The sequence below is a fragment of the Acipenser ruthenus genome, chromosome 36, assembly GCF_902713425.1.
Source record: "Acipenser ruthenus chromosome 36, fAciRut3.2 maternal haplotype, whole genome shotgun sequence".
NCBI classification, from domain to species: Eukaryota; Metazoa; Chordata; class Actinopteri; order Acipenseriformes; family Acipenseridae; genus Acipenser; species Acipenser ruthenus.
The window spans coordinates 110,568-130,232 of record NC_081224.1 but is presented as its reverse complement, the minus strand read 5'-3'; the positions used below and the strand labels follow the sequence as shown (position 1 = coordinate 130,232).

Here is a 19,665-nt window from a genome sequence, read left to right as displayed (position 1 = left end):
TGTTACCCTCAGCTCAGGGCTCCGCTCAGCGAGATGTGAAACAGAGGGCTGTCACTTGAAGTGACAGACTGGTCTTCCATCAAGCCCGTTTACACATGCTGCACAGGAAAGCATGGTAAAGCACAGAGAGGTCTGGTAAAGCACAGGGAAGCATTGTAAAGCACAGAGAGGTGTAGTAAAGCATAGGGAAGCATTGTAAAGCACAGAGAGGTGTGGTAAAGCACAGGGAAGCATTGTAAAGCACAGAGAGGTGTGCTAAAGCATAGGGAAGCATTGTAAAGCACAGAGAGGTCTGGTAAAGCATAGGGAAGCATGGTAAAGCATAGGAGAGCATGGTAAAGCATAGGCAAGCATTGTAAAGCATATGGGGAGCACAGACATGAAAAGGCTAAGTTGTCAGTAAAATCCTTGACCAGTTTCCTAATTTAGTAAAGCTCTGTGTTTAAAGGCTTATTTTTCCGGTTTGTGGAAGGGCTCTGTAGTGTGGTCGGGTTCGTCTGGGTGATTGATCGTCTGCAGCAGAGTTAGATAGAGCAGCTTTACTGCAGCACAGGATCCCTTCCCTCGCCCCCACTCTCTCTCACACACACACACTCCCTCTGCATTCCTCATTCCTCTGCTTCATCTCTATCTATCCCTTCATTTACTCCCCTCTCTCTGTCTCTCTCTGTCTCTCTCTCTCTCTCTCTCTCTCTCTCTCTCTCTCTCTCCTGCTGCGTGAGGGCTTGGGGGAATGGAGACACACACACAGCCATTTGGTATAGTGCTGCTGAACAGACGAATCAGGCAGGCATGCAGACACTGCAACACTACATTACACCAGCACCAGCGGCCCCCATTACACCACGACCCTCCCTCCTCTCTCCCTCGCTCTCTCTCTCTCTCTCCCTCTCTCTCTGGTAGCCCAAGGATTATTCTCAAGACTCCCTTGAAAATGTAACAATAGGATGCAGGACCAGGTATTGCAAATGTTCTAGAGCAGTGTCAGTTTGTGTTCTTTTTTTGTGCCACAGGAACATGTAAATGTTCTTCAAACATGTAAATGTTCTTCATACATGTAAATGTACTTCAAACATGTAAATGTACTTCAAACATGTAAATGTACTTCAAACATGTAAATGTAAATGTTCTTCAAAATACAGATTCATCAAGCGGCAGAAAGCAAAGACTGAGAGCAAAGAGTAACGTAGATTTTGTAATTAATTTTAATTCCTCTCACTACGTCAGTGTTGCAGAATATGATCTGCTGTCTTGTTACCTTTAAAATGGAATCTCTGTAGCTGAGACATTTCGTTTTGGTTCTTAAATTGTTTCTTGTAATTTGATTAACTTGTTTGTGTTGGTTTTTCTCATTGAAATTTGTGTGGGTGTTGACCAGGTGGCCCTTGAAAACGAGATTTTAATCTCATCGGGACTTTCCTGGTTAAAATAAGGGTTAAATAAGTACATTACAAAATAAATAAGTATAGTGCAGATCATGACAGCTGGCATGATCGCAGCCAGGCCCAGCTCGGAGGACCCTGTTCCGGAGGGATCACTGAGCACACCTCAGTCATGATAGCTCTCCTTCCTCTCTGTCACTCACCACTGTGCCAACAACACAGGCCAGCAAGGGAGCTACTGGGCAGCTCATGAACAGGGAGCAGTGAACTCAGTGACACAACGTTTTGCTTTGTGTCTTCTCTAGTCATGAACAGGGAGCAGTGAACTCAGTGACACAACGTTTTGCTTTGTGTCTTCTCTAGTCATGAACAGGGAGCAGTGAACTCAGTGACTAAACGTTTTGCTTTGTGTCTTCTCTAGTCATGAACAGGGAGCAGTGAACTCAGTGACTAAACGTTTTGCTTTGTGTCTTCTCTAGTCATGAACAGGGAGCAGTGAACTCAGTGACTAAACGTTTTGCTTTGTGTCTTCTCTAGTCATGAACAGGGAGCAGTGAACTCAGTGACTAAACGTTTTGCTTTGTGTCTTCTCTAGTCATGAACAGGGAGCAGTGAACTCAGTGACTAAACGTTTAGCTTTGTGTCTTCTCTAGTCATGAACAGGGAGCAGTGAACTCAGTGACTAAACGTTTTGCTTTGTGTCTTCTCTAGTCATGAACAGGGAGCAGTGAACTCAGTGACTAAACGTTTTGCTTTGTGTCTTCTCTAGTCATGAACAGGGAGCAGTGAACTCAGTGACTAAACGTTTAGCTTTGTGTCTTCTCTAGTCATGAACAGGGAGCAGTGAACTCAGTGACTAAACGTTTTGCTTTGTGTCTTCTCTAGTCATGAACAGGGAGCAGTGAACTCAGTGACTAAACGTTTTGCTTTGTGTCTTCTCTAGTCATGAACAGGGAGCAGTGAACTCAGTGACTAAACGTTTAGCTTTGTGTCTTCTCTAGTCATGAACAGGGAGCAGTGAACTCAGTGACTAAACGTTTAGCTTTGTGTCTTCTCTAGTCATGAACAGGGAGCAGTGAACTCAGTGACTAAACGTTTTGCTTTGTGTCTTCTCTAGTCATGAACAGGGAGCAGTGAACTCAGTGACTAAACGTTTAGCTTTGTGTCTTCTCTAGTCATGAACAGGGAGCAGTGAACTCAGTGACTAAACGTTTTGCTTTGTGTCTTCTCTAGTCATGAACAGGGAGCAGTGAACTCAGTGACTAAACGTTTAGCTTTGTGTCTTCTCTAGTCATGAACAGGGAGCAGTGAACTCAGTGACTAAACGTTTTGCTTTGTGTCTTCTCTAGTCATGAACAGGGAGCAGTGAACTCAGTGACTAAACGTTTAGCTTTGTGTCTTCTCTAGTCATGAACAGGGAGCAGTGAACTCAGTGACTAAACGTTTTGCTTTGTGTCTTCTCTAGTCATGAACAGGGAGCAGTGAACTCAGTGACTAAACGTTTTGCTTTGTGTCTTCTCTAGTCATGAACAGGGAGCAGTGAACTCAGTGACTAAACGTTTTGCTTTGTGTCTTCTCTAGTCATGAACAGGGAGCAGTGAACTCAGTGACTAAACGTTTTGCTTTGTGTCTTCTCTAGTCATGAACAGGGAGCAGTGAACTCAGTGACTAAACGTTTAGCTTTGTGTCTTCTCTAGTCATGAACAGGGAGCAGTGAACTCAGTGACTAAACGTTTTGCTTTGTGTCTTCTCTAGTCATGAACAGGGAGCAGTGAACTCAGTGACTAAACGTTTAGCTTTGTGTCTTCTCTAGTCATGAACAGGGAGCAGTGAACTCAGTGACACAACGTTTTGCTTTGTGTCTTCTCTAGTCATGAACAGGGAGCAGTGAACTCAGTGACTAAACGTTTTGCTTTGTGTCTTCTCTAGTCATGAACAGCGAGCAGTGAACTCAGTGACACAACGTTTAGCTTTGTGTCTTCTCTAGTCATGAACAGGGAGCAGTGAACTCAGTGACTAAACGTTTAGCTTTGTGTCTTCTCTAGTCATGAACAGGGAGCAGTGAACTCAGTGACTAAACGTTTTGCTTTGTGTCTTCTCTAGTCATGAACAGGGAGCAGTGAACTCAGTGACTAAACGTTTTGCTTTGTGTCTTCTCTAGTCATGAACAGGGAGCAGTGAACTCAGTGACTAAACGTTTAGCTTTGTGTCTTCTCTAGTCATGAACAGGGAGCAGTGAACTCAGTGACTAAACGTTTTGCTTTGTGTCTTCTCTAGTCATGAACAGGGAGCAGTGAACTCAGTGACTAAACGTTTTGCTTTGTGTCTTCTCTAGTCATGAACAGCGAGCAGTGAACTCAGTGACTATTGTAACTATGCATAATAACATTGTAATTATGTGTAAGTACACATGTATTTACTAAGTATCTACTGTGTAAATACAGTACACAGTAATTAGAGACAGTGTAAAGTGTTACCCAAACTTTAATGTAAAATAGCCAATAGTTTTAAATGTAATTCCAGAGAGTTTTCTTTTCTTTTTTTTTTTTTACAATAAACCTATTGTGTTATAGACGTCTATTCTTTTACCGACATCTGTGTGCCTTCGGTCAGTTTATTATAACGCAGACCTGTCAAGATTTCAGCTCCTCTAACACTGGTGCTTACTGGAACCCAATTCAATACAATACCGCTCAGATCATTTCTCTTTTTGGGGTTCTTCCATTGCACTGGCAAATTGAATAAAAAATGTCTTCAATTCTGCAACGCCACTATCTGTGAAAAATGAGTTTCCCCTCAGCGGATTGAGCCTGTATAATTGGCACCGTTGCAGCCCAGGCTTTGGATAAGCATGGAGACTGAACTGCTCCCTCTCTCCCTCACCCCCAAAGAGAAAGGGTGCTTCCTCCAGGTCAGGAGAGGCTTGAGGCATGGAGACTGAACTGCTCCCTCTCTCCCTCACCCCCAAAGAGAAAGGGTGCTTCATCCAGGTCAGGAGAGGCTTGAGGCATGGAGACTGAACTGCTCCCTCCCTCCCTCACCCCCAAAGAGAAAGGGTGCTTCCTCCAGGTCAGGAGAGGCTTGAGGCATGGAGACTGAACTGCCTCCCTCACCCCTCTAAGAGAAAGGGTGCTTCCTCCAGTCCAGGGCAGACTTGAGGCACGGAGACTGAACTGCTCCCTCCCTCCCTCACCCCCAAAGAGAAAGGGTGCTTCCTCCAGGTCAGGAGAGGCTTGAGGCATGGAGACTGAACTGCTCCCTCCCTTACCCCTCTAAGAGAAAGGGTGCTCCCTCCAGATCAGGGCAGGCTTGATGCATAGAGACTAAACTGCCTCCCTCACCCCTCTAAGAGAAAGGGTGCTTCCTCCAGATCAGGAGAGGCTTGAGGCATGGAGACTGAACTCCCTCCCTCTCCCTGCCTGCCTGTCGGCCTGCCTGCCCTTTCCTGTCAACATTGCATCTGTACTCTAGCAAACCAAGAGCAGAGGAAAGCAGAGAGGAAAGCGCACGTCACTTCAGCTCATTCTGTCCCTGCACTACAGCGAGGCTCCACCACGGGAAAGGTAACGAGTCCTCCCTGAGCTGAGCCTGCCTCACTCAAAATGGCTGCAGGAGATGGCAGAGGAGAATTGCTGCTTTATCTTCTGAAACTCAGATCAATAACTCATTACACACACACTGACACACACACTGACACACACACACACACACACACTGACACACACACACACACACTGACACACACACACTGACACACACACACACACTGACACACACACACACACACTGACACAAACACACACACACACACACACACACACTGACACACACACACACACTGACACACACACACACACACTGACACACACACACACACACACACACACTGACACACACACACACTGACACACACACACACACACACACTGACACACACACACACTGACACACGCACACACACACTGACACACGCACACACACACTGACACACACACACACACACTGACACACACACACACACTGACACACACACACACACACACACACACTGACACACACACACACTGACACACGCACACACACACTGACACACGCACACACACACTGACACACACACACACACACTGACACACACACACACACTGACACACACACACACACACACACACTGACACACGCACACACACACTGACACACGCACACACACACACACACACACACACACACACACACGGAGCGTCACAGAACACAGGACAGGTCTGCTAGTCACACCACTGCCCATCCCCCCTCACATCGTACTGAGACGCCAGCGTTAGCATTCAGAGCCTCCTCGGAAACGACCTGCAAGGTAGAATGACAGCAGAGGCTCACACTGCTGCTGGAGCTGAGCTGAGGATCCCTGTTCCTGCTCATACCTCGACAGCACAGCGCAGCTCGTCCGGAATGCTAAACAGCCTCGCGATAGAAATAAATTAGAGAGAAATAAAGAATGGTTGTGCTCCTCTGGGCCTGCGATTCTGTCCATGCACAGCATCATGGAAAGAAAGCTGACAGGCAGGGGTGTGTGGCTCAGGGTCCTGGGTTAGGATTTTGTCAGTATTGCAGTGTTTGATCTCTGTGATCGCAGCTCAGCGCTCAGGGTCCTGGGTTAGGATTTTGTCAGTATTGCAGTGTTTGATCTCTGTGATCGCAGCTCAGCGCTCAGGGTCCTGGGTTAGGATTTTGTCAGTATTGCAGTGTTTGATTTCTGTGATTGCAGCTCAGCGCTCAGGGTCCTGGGTTAGGATTTTGTCAGTATTGCAGTGTTTGATCTCTGTGATCGCAGCTCAGCGCTCAGGGTCCTGGGTTAGGATTTTGTCAGTATTGCAGTGTTTGATCTCTGTGATCGCAGCTCAGCGCTCAGGGTCCTGGGTTAGGATTTTGTCAGTATTGCAGTGTTTGATCTCTGTGATCACAGCTCACTGGGTTCCTCCTTTTAGAAATGAAACCAGCGTTTAAGGCTGTGAAGCCCTTTCTCTCACACTGTACCACATGGCTCTCTGTGTAATCAGACCCTTGCTCTTTGAGCAGTGCTGCCCCCCCACCTCCCTCTCCCTGCTTCCAGCTCTCAGAGGTGACATTTCTGCTGCTCACGCTGCAGTCCCCTGGCTCCAGAGCCCCTGCAGAGCCCCCTTTGATTCGTACAGCTCGCTGTGTCCTCATTAAGGGATGAACAAGCAGCCCTGCACTCTGTGTGTGTATCTGTGATATCCACAGCCCTGCACTCTGTGTGTGTATCTGTGAGATCCACAGCCCTGCACTCTGTGTGAGTGTGTGTGTGTGTGTGTGTGTGTCAGTGTGTGTGTGTGTGTGTGTGTGTGTGTGTCAGTGAGTGTATGTGTGTGTGTGTGTGTGTGTGTATGTCAGTGTGTGTGTGTGTGTGTGTGTGTGTGTGTGTGTGTGTGCTCTTTAACTCTCTGTGTGAGCGTGGGTGTTTGTCTATCTTCTGTTATTGATTGCTGATTACTATTTCACCATGTATCTTTGAAACAACAGTTGTAACTGCAATGAAACCCTAAGTGTCCTTTCTACTGCTCCGGTGTGTGGGAGTGTGTGGAGGGCAGGGCAGTCGGGGAGTCTGAGAGCTGCAGGGGTTTGTTGTGAATGTGGGTCTGTGAGAGAGGGGGCCGGCGCAGTGCAGGCAGGTGATTAATTATCTGAATAGGTAGAGAGAGCTGACCATTAATCACAGAACAGCTGCTGCTTCCTCCTGCGCCTCCTCCCTCTCTCCCTCTCCTTCTCCACCTTCCCAGTCTCTACAGCTGAAATATAAATCCATCTGGAACATTCTGCAGCTGGATTTGAGAAGCCCTGGTTTCAGGACCTAGTCTGCTCTGTCTCTTGTTGTTGCTGGCTAGCATACCAGATGCTGCAGCTTGATACTGGTGGGTTATAAAAGGAGCAGAAGAAGTAATGTGTTTAATTGAGTTTCCCCCTGCGAGTGTCACAAAGGACGTGTCTCACACAGTATTCAGTGTGTCTTTGATAAGCCCCATGCTGCTGGCTCTCTTTAAAATCTCCAGGCTTTTCCTATGCTGTGGTTAGTGTAAGCCTTTCATGCAGTACTGTAGGTCAGCAAACTATCATTTTATTCTAAGAACAGAGAATGCACAAAAACATATCCTTTAAATATTATATTGTATCCCCTTAGCATGAAAAATACCAAACAAAAAATCGAGAGAAGGGTTTTTCATGCCGGGGTTTTGAATTCAAAAATAATCAAAAAGTTACATGAATGCATCCAACACACAACCGGTACAGGTGTGCAGGTCTCAATAAGTAGATGGAAAGCTGGTAGAAATAGACTGGCTCTCTGTACTGCTGGAGATAAAAAAATCTCCAAAAAGCCATGAATGCAAAAACATCAAAGCTCTTTTACGTTGACATGGAATGAGGCGTAAAACCCGGGTCCTATTGGAAGTGACTGCTGCAGCAGCTGTGATGCAAAGCTCACCCCCAGTCTCTGCTAAATGACTCATTAATAAAAAAATAATATGAGAATTCACAACAAAGTTTTTTGGCAAATGAGCCGGTTGAACTGAGTTGACCTTTCCTGTGTAAATAAGTACTGGGGGGTGCTGATCAGAAGTGGTTTGGAGTTTCTGGTGAGATGTTTAGAGCAGGGGTGATAGGGATGGAGGGATTGGAGGAGATGGTGACACGCTTTGACAGCTTCTCAGACACAGTTAGGGAGGCGAGCCTCTGATCACTTCCCTGTCAGGAGAGCTTAGGCTGGGATCAGCCTCCTAACTCTTAACAGAAGCAGAAATGTTTTAAACACGACTCTGAACACCCTGCATTGTCACAGCGCAGCTCCTTCACAGCGTTACCTGCCTCAGTGGAGCGAGCGCTTTCCACACGGGAATGCGCCCAATTATCAAATTCAGAGACAGCAGAGTGTGCTGTCTTCATTCCTCTGGTCTAACAAAGGAGCCTTTGTATACCTAACCTGTGATGACATCATTCTTCAGCAATGCTTTCTTTTGTAACTGTTTTCCTGTATAGCTTGGGATCCTCCTGGCCCATCTAATAAACATCATGCATTTAAGGAAATACCCGGACAAAGCATAGCAACATATACAATAGAAAAACATTACAAAAAAACCCTTATTTTGTGTAATATATATGTAAGGCCTTCGGAGCGATGAATCGATCAATTCATGTTCAATCGAGGCTCGCAAATTAAAAGAAGCCACGGCCGACCGTTCATCGGTGAATCCATCTCCACATATCAGTGTGTTACAATGCATGTATTACAGCATGAACGAGTTCATCAAAAATGAAGATGCTTTCCGTTCTGTCATGAAAAGAAAGCACTTTATTTCTTGCCGGAGCGTTCCAAATCTTATATAACAAGGAGCAGGGCTTGGAAATTCACTGAGTGCAGCTCTCATACAGAAGACAATCAGTAAAAACACTGAGTGAGCCCAGACCGAAACAAAAACCTCTACAGTCCATACAGACATCCTTCCACGCTCCTCAGAGTTATTCATACAGTCCATACAAACATCCTTCCACACTCCTCAGAGTTAATAAACAAGGCAAACCAGAGTAAACTGTGGTGAATGCAAAGTATAACCATGGGAAAAGCATGGGGGAAAACTACAAAATTACTGTGGTAAAGTACAGTGGTAAACATTTATAAGGACAGCCCAGAACTCTGATAATCCAGTCAGGGTAAACACAAGCATCAGACACTCAGCCACACTGCAATTCCAGTTCAAACTGTTTATTCCAAAAGATAACCCCTGCTTCAGTCAGGTCAGCAACAACAAGGGGCTCCCATTATCCTTCAGGGTTGCGCATCACCTGAAAGGACTGACGGTAACACAGGCATGCAGCTCAGAGCAATATACAAAGCACAGTGGGGCGTGACCCAACCCCAACCCCTTAAACCATCAGCTGCTGCACGACAGCCGTTAGACTCAAAAACCCAGCAGAGTGCTGTACACCAGCCCTTGAACTCTGAACCCAGCAGAGTGCTGTACACCAGCCCTTGAACTCTGAACCCAGCAGAGTGCTGTACACCAGCCCTTGAACTCTGAACCCAGCAGAGTGCTGTACACCAGCCCTTGAACTCTGAACCCAGCAGAGTGCTGTACACCAGCCCTTGAACTCTGAACCCAGCAGAGTGCTGTACACCAGCCCTTGAACTCTGAACCCAGCAGAGTGCTGTACACCAGCCCTTGAACTCTAAAACCAGTCTTGTCACTCACCCTGTGCAAACGACCACGAAGTCCATGATGTTCCAGCCGTTCCGCAGGTAGGATCCCTTGTGCAACGCGAATCCCAGAGCCAGGATTTTAATTCCAGACTCAAAGCAAAAGATCGCAATGAAATACGGTTCAGTGTCATCCTGCACGGGCAAAAGAACACAGGAAAAAAACACACAATGCGTTACCTTGTACGTTTAAACACACACAATGCATTACCTTGTACGTTTAAACACACACACACACACAATGCATTATCTTGTACATTTAAACACACACACACACACACGATGCATTATCTTGTACGTTTTAAACACACACACACACACACGATGCATTGTCTCGTACGTTTTGAAATGTTGGTGGCTACTTCTAATCAAGTCGAGAGCGTACACGCTCAGCTTGATTGGAGGGCAGCCACCGAACACACATTAACATATCATAAGTCATTAAATCTAAATAAAAAACAGGCAAACCACCTGCTATTAACTTACTTAATCTGGTTCCACAGAACCTGTTGTGGTTTAAACGTGCAGAACGCTTTGTCGTTGACACTCTGAGTGCAGATCCACACTCTCAGTGATGTTATACATTGTGAGTGCAGATCCACACTCTCAGTGATGTTATACACTGTGAGTGCAGATCCACACTCTCAGTGATGTTATACATTGTGAGTGCAGATCCACACTCTCAGTGATGTTATACATTGTGAGTGCAGATCCACACTCTCAGTGATGTTATACACTGTGAGTGCAGATCCACACTCTCAGTGATGTTATACACTCTGAGTGCAGATCCACACTCTCAGTGATGTTATACATTGTGAGTGCAGATCCACACTCTCAGTGATGTTATACATTGTGAGTGCAGATCTACACTCTCAGTGATGTTATACGTTGTGAGTGCAGATCCACACTCTCAGTGATGTTATACATTGTGAGTGCAGATCCACACTCTCAGTGATGTTATACGTTGTGAGTGCAGATCCACACTCTCAGTGATGTTATACGTTGTGAGTGCAGATCCACACTCTCAGTGATGTTATACATTGTGAGTGCAGATCCACACTCTCAGTGATGTTATACATTGTGAGTGCAGATCCACACTCTCAGTGATGTTATACATTGTGAGTGCAGATCCACACTCTCAGTGATGTTTTACATTGTGAGTGCAGATCCACACTCTCAGTGATGTTATACACTGTGAGTGCAGATCCACACTCTCAGTGATGTTATACACTGTGAGTGCAGATCCACACTCTCAGTGATGTTATACACTCTGAGTGCAGATCCACACTCTCAGTGATGTTATACATTGTGAGTGCAGATCCACACTCTCAGTGATGTTATAAGTCCAGGTGCTCTAATATGTTCCAATGGTGACTTGTAGTTTGTTTTACAGCAATAGCAATGCTGCACAGTCCCTTACAGTGTAATAGACTGATGGCTGGTTCCACACACCCTGATTAGACCCAGTCTGTTTTTATTATTATTAAATTACCTGGTTTGCATTGGGAATAATAATAATTTCATCACACAATGTGACTTGACTTATTTCCTTGGAGACAAGCAAGGTTTCACAGCTATCATTAATGTGCAGGAATCACTGCTAGCAGTTAATACAGGAGCCGTGCATATTGATTTAAAAAACAAATCTTAATCAATTAGGTATCAAGATCCAGTATAAGAAAACAGCAGAGAAGGTCAGCGGGGCCAACAAGCCTTTTCTTTCTTTTCTGTTCAATGTTGGCTAAAGAGGATTTGCTAACTAGATTAGCTGAAGCAATTTGCTCCTTTTGGGGTCATTATATTTCATATTATTACAGTACTTGTATACAGTATTTACTAAAAACATACGATTGTAATCTATCCAGTCTGGAGAAGGGGCTCGAGTCTGCACAGCTATCTATTAAATCTATTATTATTATTATTATTATTATTATTATTATTATTATTATTATTATTATTATTATTATTATTATTATTATTATTATTAGTATTATTATTTTTAGAATACCTTCAAGTCTGTGCATCGGTTGATTCTCACATTTGCTTTCGCTGTGTATACTGCACATATTCTGCTGCACACATCATCAGAATGCTACATATTGACTGCAATCGCTACGATACGTTCTCCTTCCAGGCTTTTCAAAGCCATTGGAAATGTTAAATGTGATTGTTACACAAATAGCAGTGCAGCCCTGTTCAAAGGGTTTGGTTAACAAAGGATGAAATCGCATGCAGGGTGTATCTGGCAACACGTGGATAAGAGTCTAGTTGAAAGTGTATCTAATAAAAGGATGCACTCACCAGGCGCTCTGACATGGGCGTCTTGTCTCCGTCGGGCAGATGCTGCTCCAAGGCTAATACTATACAGTTTGCAATGATAGTGGCTAAAATCAGATATTCAAAAGGAGTGAGGAGGGGCACGGTTAAGGAATCAAACCATTGGTGTACTGCAGCCATAGCAAAGCACACAATCTCAACACCCACATTTCCATAGTCATATACAGCACAGAACATACAGGTGCACAGATATCTCGAGCTTCCAACAGAAAAGCAGTCCTGCACATTCAAACCATCGATGTACTGCAGCCATAGCAAAGCACACAATCTCAACACCCACATTTCCATAGCCTGTCATATACAGCACAGAACATACAGGTGCACAGATATCTCGAGCTTCCAACAGAAAAGCAGTCCTGCACATTCAAACCATCGATGTACTGCAGCCATAGCAAAGCACACAATCTCAACACCCACATTTCCATAGCCTGTCATATACAGCACAGAACATACAGGTGCACAGATATCTCGAGCTTCGAACAGAAAAGCAGTCCTGCACATTCCTTCTACTGTCCAGTCTACTCAGTATAGTTCCCTGGCTATTTCCCTTCTGTTTCCTTTAGAAAAATGTAAACGCTGAGCTTCAGTATATTCTGTCTCTATTTGTATGCACAGGATTAAATAGGGAGCACCACAGCGGGCACTCAGAGGAGTATACTTTGGTTTTTGTGGCACCTCTGAGGTCGCAAACAGTTTGAATTGATTATTTATTTATTTAACCAGGATAGAACCCTTGAGGTATGCATCTCATTTCAAGGGGGTCCTGGTAAGAAATAACACATTATAAAATGAAAGGCATGAAAGAGACAAATCATTCAAACAGGACAAAAACACTTAAAACAATCACAAAACCAGTAATACAAAATAAAAGTGTGAAGTAAAACCATTTCAATTGACTTGATTCTGGTCACAGTATTTACAGGATTCGCAACCCTGGTCAGATTTAAAATACATATTTATTTTCAAAAGGTATTGTGATACGCAAAGGCACGCTGGCCCATGTCAGATCTCAATGCAGGGATTTTAAAAGTATTTCATCTTAGAGCACAGGTAGAGGTACACGTCTCCAACAGAGCTGTAAGGTAACTTGGAGCGTTTCCAGCGTACTTCTTATAAACTAAACACAAAAATGAGAGAGCCTGCTCGTGTTATAAGAGTCACATGTTTCTCCTTGAGGAAAGCAAACAGAGCAGGGATGGGCAGTAGGAAGCGGCTGCTGAAGCTACAACTGTCTGACAATCAACCAGGATGGTTCACTATGAAGGTCTATTTATATGAGCTATTGGCTTGAGAGAGGGTTAACAGCAGTGTTGTAACCCAGCGTATTCACTATTCATTCTGTCAAGGCTGAGAAGAGAAGATAATGCTCCAGTACTATTTCAGTGCTGTGCTCTGCGTAACCCTGCCATTATGAGCGTCTCTTGAATTGTACACTCCGCGCTATAAACAGAAGCACAGCAGACGCCCTGCGAGAGAATCGGATGCAGTTTGAAGCGCTATAGTTTGAGCATTTGTGCAAAAAAGCAAACGCTTCTTCACAAAAGCCTAAGTGCCTCATGTTTTTCCTTGGGGCAGACGATGTCAGTGTATCATGTCTCCAGCTCGGAGCGTGTGTTACATGAATACCCCCGCTCGCAGCGTGTGTGTAGAGACACAGGGGGGCGCTGCGTCAGCACGCAGGGCTCGGGTTTAATCTTGGCTCGCAGTCACACATTTAGTTACGCAGCCCAGGTTAGGATTATCTTCAACAAGGCTATATGTGTCATACCATTCAGATTAGGATGCTCTGAAGAATGTTTTATTGATGATAACTCATAACTGGATGCGTGCTGTTCTCCAGATTTATGTTACAATGTAAAGCCGAGGGAACACAAAGCCACTTTTTCAGGAACAGCGGCTTGAAACCTGCTTCCAGGAGACCTAGTTTGAGGTTGTGTATCAAACCCCAAGTCTCCCCTGGTGTGCCGCGCAGTGGCACTGAAACCTAGTCTCCTGAAACCAAGTTCCAAGCCACAGGTATGCCGAATATGTTTCACCATTAGAGTGATACAAATCTCTCTATATAGTTCAGTTCAATAAAATGTTCAGATTACATTGCTGAGTGGGATAGCGTTTCCTTCCTCACCGATCCCTATCTGTGCAGAAAGATTCCTGCATTTTTACACTCGTATCAGACCTCAGATCAACTAAAGATTTTTATTTTGCCCCAAACATTAACCACAGTAAAAGATATTGGGTAACCCTTTAAAACAATGTCTGCAAATTCCTAATGAATTCCAGCTGAATCCCGCAGCAGGAATGACACCGGAATATCTTCCTCATGCCCTCTGAGTTGTGAAGTCATTCATTGTGAATTCATGTGGGTTTAATTACCTGCGTTCATGCCATGTTCCTCTGTAACAGATCATGTTGATCACGTGTGTAAGGCCTGCATTCATGCATGAATGAACACTTCTCACTCCCTGGTGGGCGAGTAAGAGGCTATGAAGTAGTGAAGAATAAACAGTGAACTCACTGGGAACGGATGGACCTAAATATTTTGAAATCATAATGAATTAACAGGGCAGAATTCAAAGTGAATGGCTTCAGAACTCAAGGAAGTGCAGCAGCTATTGAGGTGTTATTCCTGTGGGACTGAGCCAGAATTCATTAGGAATTTGCGGCCGTTATCTTAAAGTGTTACCAGGTAGGTATTTTTTGAGACTGAGCCTGGGCTGGCAGCTGCAGAAGCAGTGCATGTGACTCAGTGAACACGAGCATGAAAAATCAATCCATCACACAAGCCCACACCGAACAGCTCCCAAAAATAGACAGGGTCTCAATTCAAGGGCTTTCGACTAACAAACAAACGTACAGGCAGAACACGGGAGCCTTTTACAACAGAGGAGAGGAAAATGCTAAAAGGAGCCGGTGATTTCTGAGCTGAGGAAAGCAAGGAGATGTAGAATTTCTCTCGTGGAGGCTGAGTAACCCACATAAAGCTGAACGTCAATATGCAATGAACGTGCGTTCACTTGATTTAAACACATAGATATACACAGCAGAAAATAGAGGGGCTTTATTAATGAGGGCTCTCTGTAATGGCTGCCCTGCACCTACAGCAAAGAGGAGTGTGCAGAGGGGGGGGGAACGAGGGGAGGGAGGGATAGGAGTGTGAGAGGAAAGGAGGCGAGGCTACTTGGATGCAGGCAGGCTGCACTGTTAGTTAGTGCCTCGTTGGAAGAGATAAATCAAGGGGCCTGACAACCAACAATCTCACAGAAACACCCGAATCTGCATCCTGTTACTACACCTGAATTTATCAGACACCCAGAGAATTCTGATTCGCTGTCAGAGGTGCATTGGCTATTTTAATATTCAATACAGCTTTCATATAAACACCTCACCACCCACTAAGATACAATACAGGGGAAAGAATATAATATTCTTAGATCAGCCCCAGGTCTGGTGTACTGCAGCGGCTCACACACACAGGACACAACACGTGTTCCCAATCATCTCGAGGAAGGAGAGCTGAATAAATCATTTAGAGGTTCTGCTTTCATCCACATCCATTCAATCTGAGTCACTAAGTGTAGACAGGAAGACTAGCTCAGCTACCCAGCACCAGCAAAATGAGAAACACGCTCAGCTACCCAGCACCAGCAAAATGAGAAACACGCTCAGCTACCCAGCACCATCAAAATGAGAAACACGCTCAGCTACCCAGCACCAGCAAAATGAGAAACAGGCTCAGCTACCCAGGACCAGCAAAATGAGAAACACGCTCAGCTACCCAGCACCAGCAAAATGAGAAACACGCTCAGCTACCCAGGACCATCAAAATGAGAAACACGCTCACCTACCCAGGACCAGCAAAATGAGAAACACACTCAGCTACCCAGGACCATCAAAATGAGAAACACGCTCAGCTACCCAGGACCAGCAAAATGAGAAACACGCTCAGCTACCCAGCACCATCAAAATGAGAAACACGCTCAGCTACCCAGCACCAGCAAAATGAGAAACACGCTCAGCTACCCAGGACCAGCAAAATGAGAAACACGCTCAGCTACCCAGCACCAGCAAAATGAGAAACACGCTCAGCTACCCAGGACCAGCAAAATGAGAAACACGCTCAGCTAGCCAGGACCAGCAAAATGAGAAACACGCTCAGCTACCCAGGACCAGCAAAATGAGAAACATGCTCAGCTACCCAGCACCAGCAAAATGAGAAACACGCTCAGCTACCCAGGACCATCAAAATGAGAAACACGCTCAGCTACCCAGGACCAGCAAAATGAGAAACACGCTCAGCTACCCAGGACCAGCAAAATGAGAAACACGCTCAGCTACCCAGCACCATCAAAATGAGAAACACGCTCAGCTACCCAGGACCAGCAAAATGAGAAACACGCTCAGCTACCCAGCACCAGCAAAATGAGAAACACGCTCAGCTACCCAGCACCAGCAAAATGAGAAACACGCTCAGCTACCCAGGACCAGCAAAATGAGAAACACGCTCAGCTACCCAGCACCAGCAAAATGAGAAACACGCTCAGCTACCCAGCACCAGCAAAATGAGAAACACGCTCAGCTACCCAGCACCAGCAAAATGAGAAACACGCTCAGCTACCCAGCACCAGCAAAATGAGAAACACGCTCAGCTAGCCAGCACCAGCAAAATGAGAAACGCGCTCAGCTACCCAGCACCAGCAAAATGAGAAACACACTCAGCTACCCAGGACCAGCAAAATGAGAAACACGCTCAGCTACCCAGGACCAGCAAAATGAGAAACACGCTCAGCTACCCAGCACCAGCAAAATGAGAAACACACTCAGCTACCCAGGACCAGCAAAATGAGAAACACGCTCAGCTACCCAGGACCAGCAAAATGAGAAACGCGCTCAGCTACCCAGCACCAGCAAAATGAGAAACACACTCAGCTACCCAGCACCAGCAAAATGAGAAACACGCTCAGCTACCCAGGACCAGCAAAATGAGAAACACACTCAGCTACCCAGGACCATCAAAATGAGAAACACGCTCAGCTACCCAGGACCAGCAAAATGAGAAACACGCTCAGCTACCCAGCACCATCAAAATGAGAAACACGCTCAGCTACCCAGCACCAGCAAAATGAGAAACACGCTCAGCTACCCAGGACCAGCAAAATGAGAAACACGCTCAGCTACCCAGCACCAGCAAAATGAGAAACACGCTCAGCTACCCAGCACCAGCAAAATGAGAAACACGCTCAGCTACCCAGGACCAGCAAAATGAGAAACACGCTCAGCTACCCAGCACCAGCAAAATGAGAAACACGCTCAGCTACCCAGCACCAGCAAAATGAGAAACACGCTCAGCTACCCAGCACCAGCAAAATGAGAAACACGCTCAGCTACCCAGCACCAGCAAAATGAGAAACACGCTCAGCTAGCCAGCACCAGCAAAATGAGAAACGCGCTCAGCTACCCAGGACCAGCAAAATGAGAAACACGCTCAGCTACCCAGCACCAGCAAAATGAGAAACACGCTCAGCTACCCAGCACCAGCAAAATGAGAAACACGCTCAGCTACCCAGCACCAGCAAAATGAGAAACACACTCAGCTAGCCAGCACCAGCAAAATGAGAAACGCGCTCAGCTACCCAGGACCAGCAAAATGAGAAACACGCTCAGCTACCCAGCACCAGCAAAATGAGAAACACGCTCAGCTACCCAGCACCAGCAAAATGAGAAACACGCTCAGCTACCCAGCACCAGCAAAATGAGAAACACGCTCAGCTACCCAGGACCAGCAAAATGAGAAACACGCTCAGCTACCCAGGACCAGCAAAATGAGAAACACGCTCAGCTACCCAGCACCAGCAAAATGAGAAACACACTCAGCTAGCCAGCACCAGCAAAATGAGAAACGCGCTCAGCTACCCAGGACCAGCAAAATGAGAAACGCTTCACAAATAAAACCACAGCTTACAAACCCAGAGCTACAAACTGCAGTGCGTGGGAGCTTGTTGTGCTGCAGCCCTTACGAAACGTCTGTAACACTTCACATGAAGTGTCTTTAATGACTGGGTGTTTACATGGTAGCTACTTAGTAAATGCATGTGTGCCGATACATAGTGTTAGCACATAATCTAGTCTTTTTTAAAATGTTCCCAGTGTTTTAGATCCTACTACTTTACCTGGTCAGCTAGTCCATGCATTTCTAACTCTCTGTGTGAAACCATGCTTCCTCCCTGAGGGTTCTAAACTTACTTTTACTCAGCTTCCATGTATGCCCTCTTGTCCTTCTCTCTGTGCTAAAGCAGTGTCTTGGGTTAACTTTATCTATACTATTAATGATTTTAAAGACTTCAATCAAGTCCCCTCTTTCCCTTCTTGCTCCCTCTGAAGAGATTTCATTGTGTTAACCTGTCCTCCTCGCTCCTGTCATTAAGTCCTGGGATCAGCCTAGCAGCCCGTCTCCGCCCCTTCTCCAGTGCAATGCTGCCTCTGTTGCAGTGAGGTGAGCACAACGGCAGCCCGTATTCTAGGCTCAGGCGCTATAGTTTGAGAAAGCCCTGCCCTCCTGTAGAGAGAGTCGAACTCTGAGCTCCAGCAGTTAACACTGAGAGCACAGGGCACGACTTGGGGGTGTGTGGAAGAACTGGTGGACTAGAGAATACCATTTTACACACATAGAGAATGGCATGGTTTGTGTTTAGTTTCTAAGGTGCATACTGGAAATGCTCCCAGTTACCTTACATCTCTGTTAGAGATCAAATGATGTGCCTGCTTTTAAAATCCCCAGATCAAGGCATCTCATCTTTGGAATTCATTGCCCTCAGACATAAAAACAGCCTCTTCACAATACCTCTTTAAAAATCACTCCGAAATATTTCTTTTAAATCTGACCAAGGTTGCAGACTCTCGAAACTCAATGAAATCATTGCCGTGCTCCCAGCACCAGTGCTTTTGTAACGTTAAGCTCTTTTCTCTTTGTTAGTTTAGCAGAAAGGACCTGTCTCCACATCTGGAGCGCCCAGCAGATTCACAGGTAAGCAATAACAATACCTTGCACTATACATGAATGCATATAATACAGCATATATGTCACATTTACCTGGTATGAACTCAAATGAATATGGCCACAATACTTTGATATGAAACGTATGCTACAATATATGCTTAATGAACTAACATGACATACTGAACACTATCCATCGAGGTTAAACTAGTTCTTTTAAACATTCATTGAGAAAGGTTTGTTATTCATTGAGTCTTTCTCTGCGTTTATAAAGGGTTGAAGTTTACCAAGGTATAGTAAAGCAGAGGCCAGTGAAACACATGCAAGCATGTGAAAGAACGAAGCATGGCAACGCTTGACAAAGGCAGAATAACTACTGCAAAATGACTGCACACTTTTACTGTGGTAAACTTTATTCCGGTCCAGTTAAATAGCGGTATTCACAATCCGAAAACAAGCCAACGTTAATTCAGCTGCATTTCCACAGAATATGAAGGCAGAAATTGAACTCAACCTGTTTCTGTATTGATGTGGCACTAAGCTAAACGCTTCCCTGATTGGCTGTGCATTTTGTTAAATGACTGATGTAATCACCCGGGTTTAGCTTGTTGGCTCCAACACAGGGCCCTGTTCACACAGAAACTCGCTCTCTATTTGAAGACAGATTGTTTTAGCAAGAAGTGTTGTGAATGTTC

At 45.3% G+C, this 19,665-nt stretch overlaps 1 protein-coding gene across 14 annotated transcripts in view; it reads right to left on the bottom strand.

Annotated features, from left to right (window-relative positions):
* LOC117971988 (voltage-dependent P/Q-type calcium channel subunit alpha-1A-like) overlaps positions 1–19,665 on the bottom strand; it is a 140,704-nt gene that overhangs the window by 92,438 nt on the left and 28,601 nt on the right. For all 14 annotated transcript variants that reach the window (XM_059007966.1, XM_059007970.1, XM_059007968.1 and 11 more), the window contains exons 4-5: positions 11,944–12,050; positions 9,638–9,777 (exon numbers count right to left, since the gene is read on the bottom strand). In XM_059007966.1, coding sequence (XP_058863949.1) covers positions 9,638–9,777; positions 11,944–12,050 — 247 coding nt within the window. The remainder of the gene's footprint in view (positions 1–9,637; positions 9,778–11,943; positions 12,051–19,665) is intronic.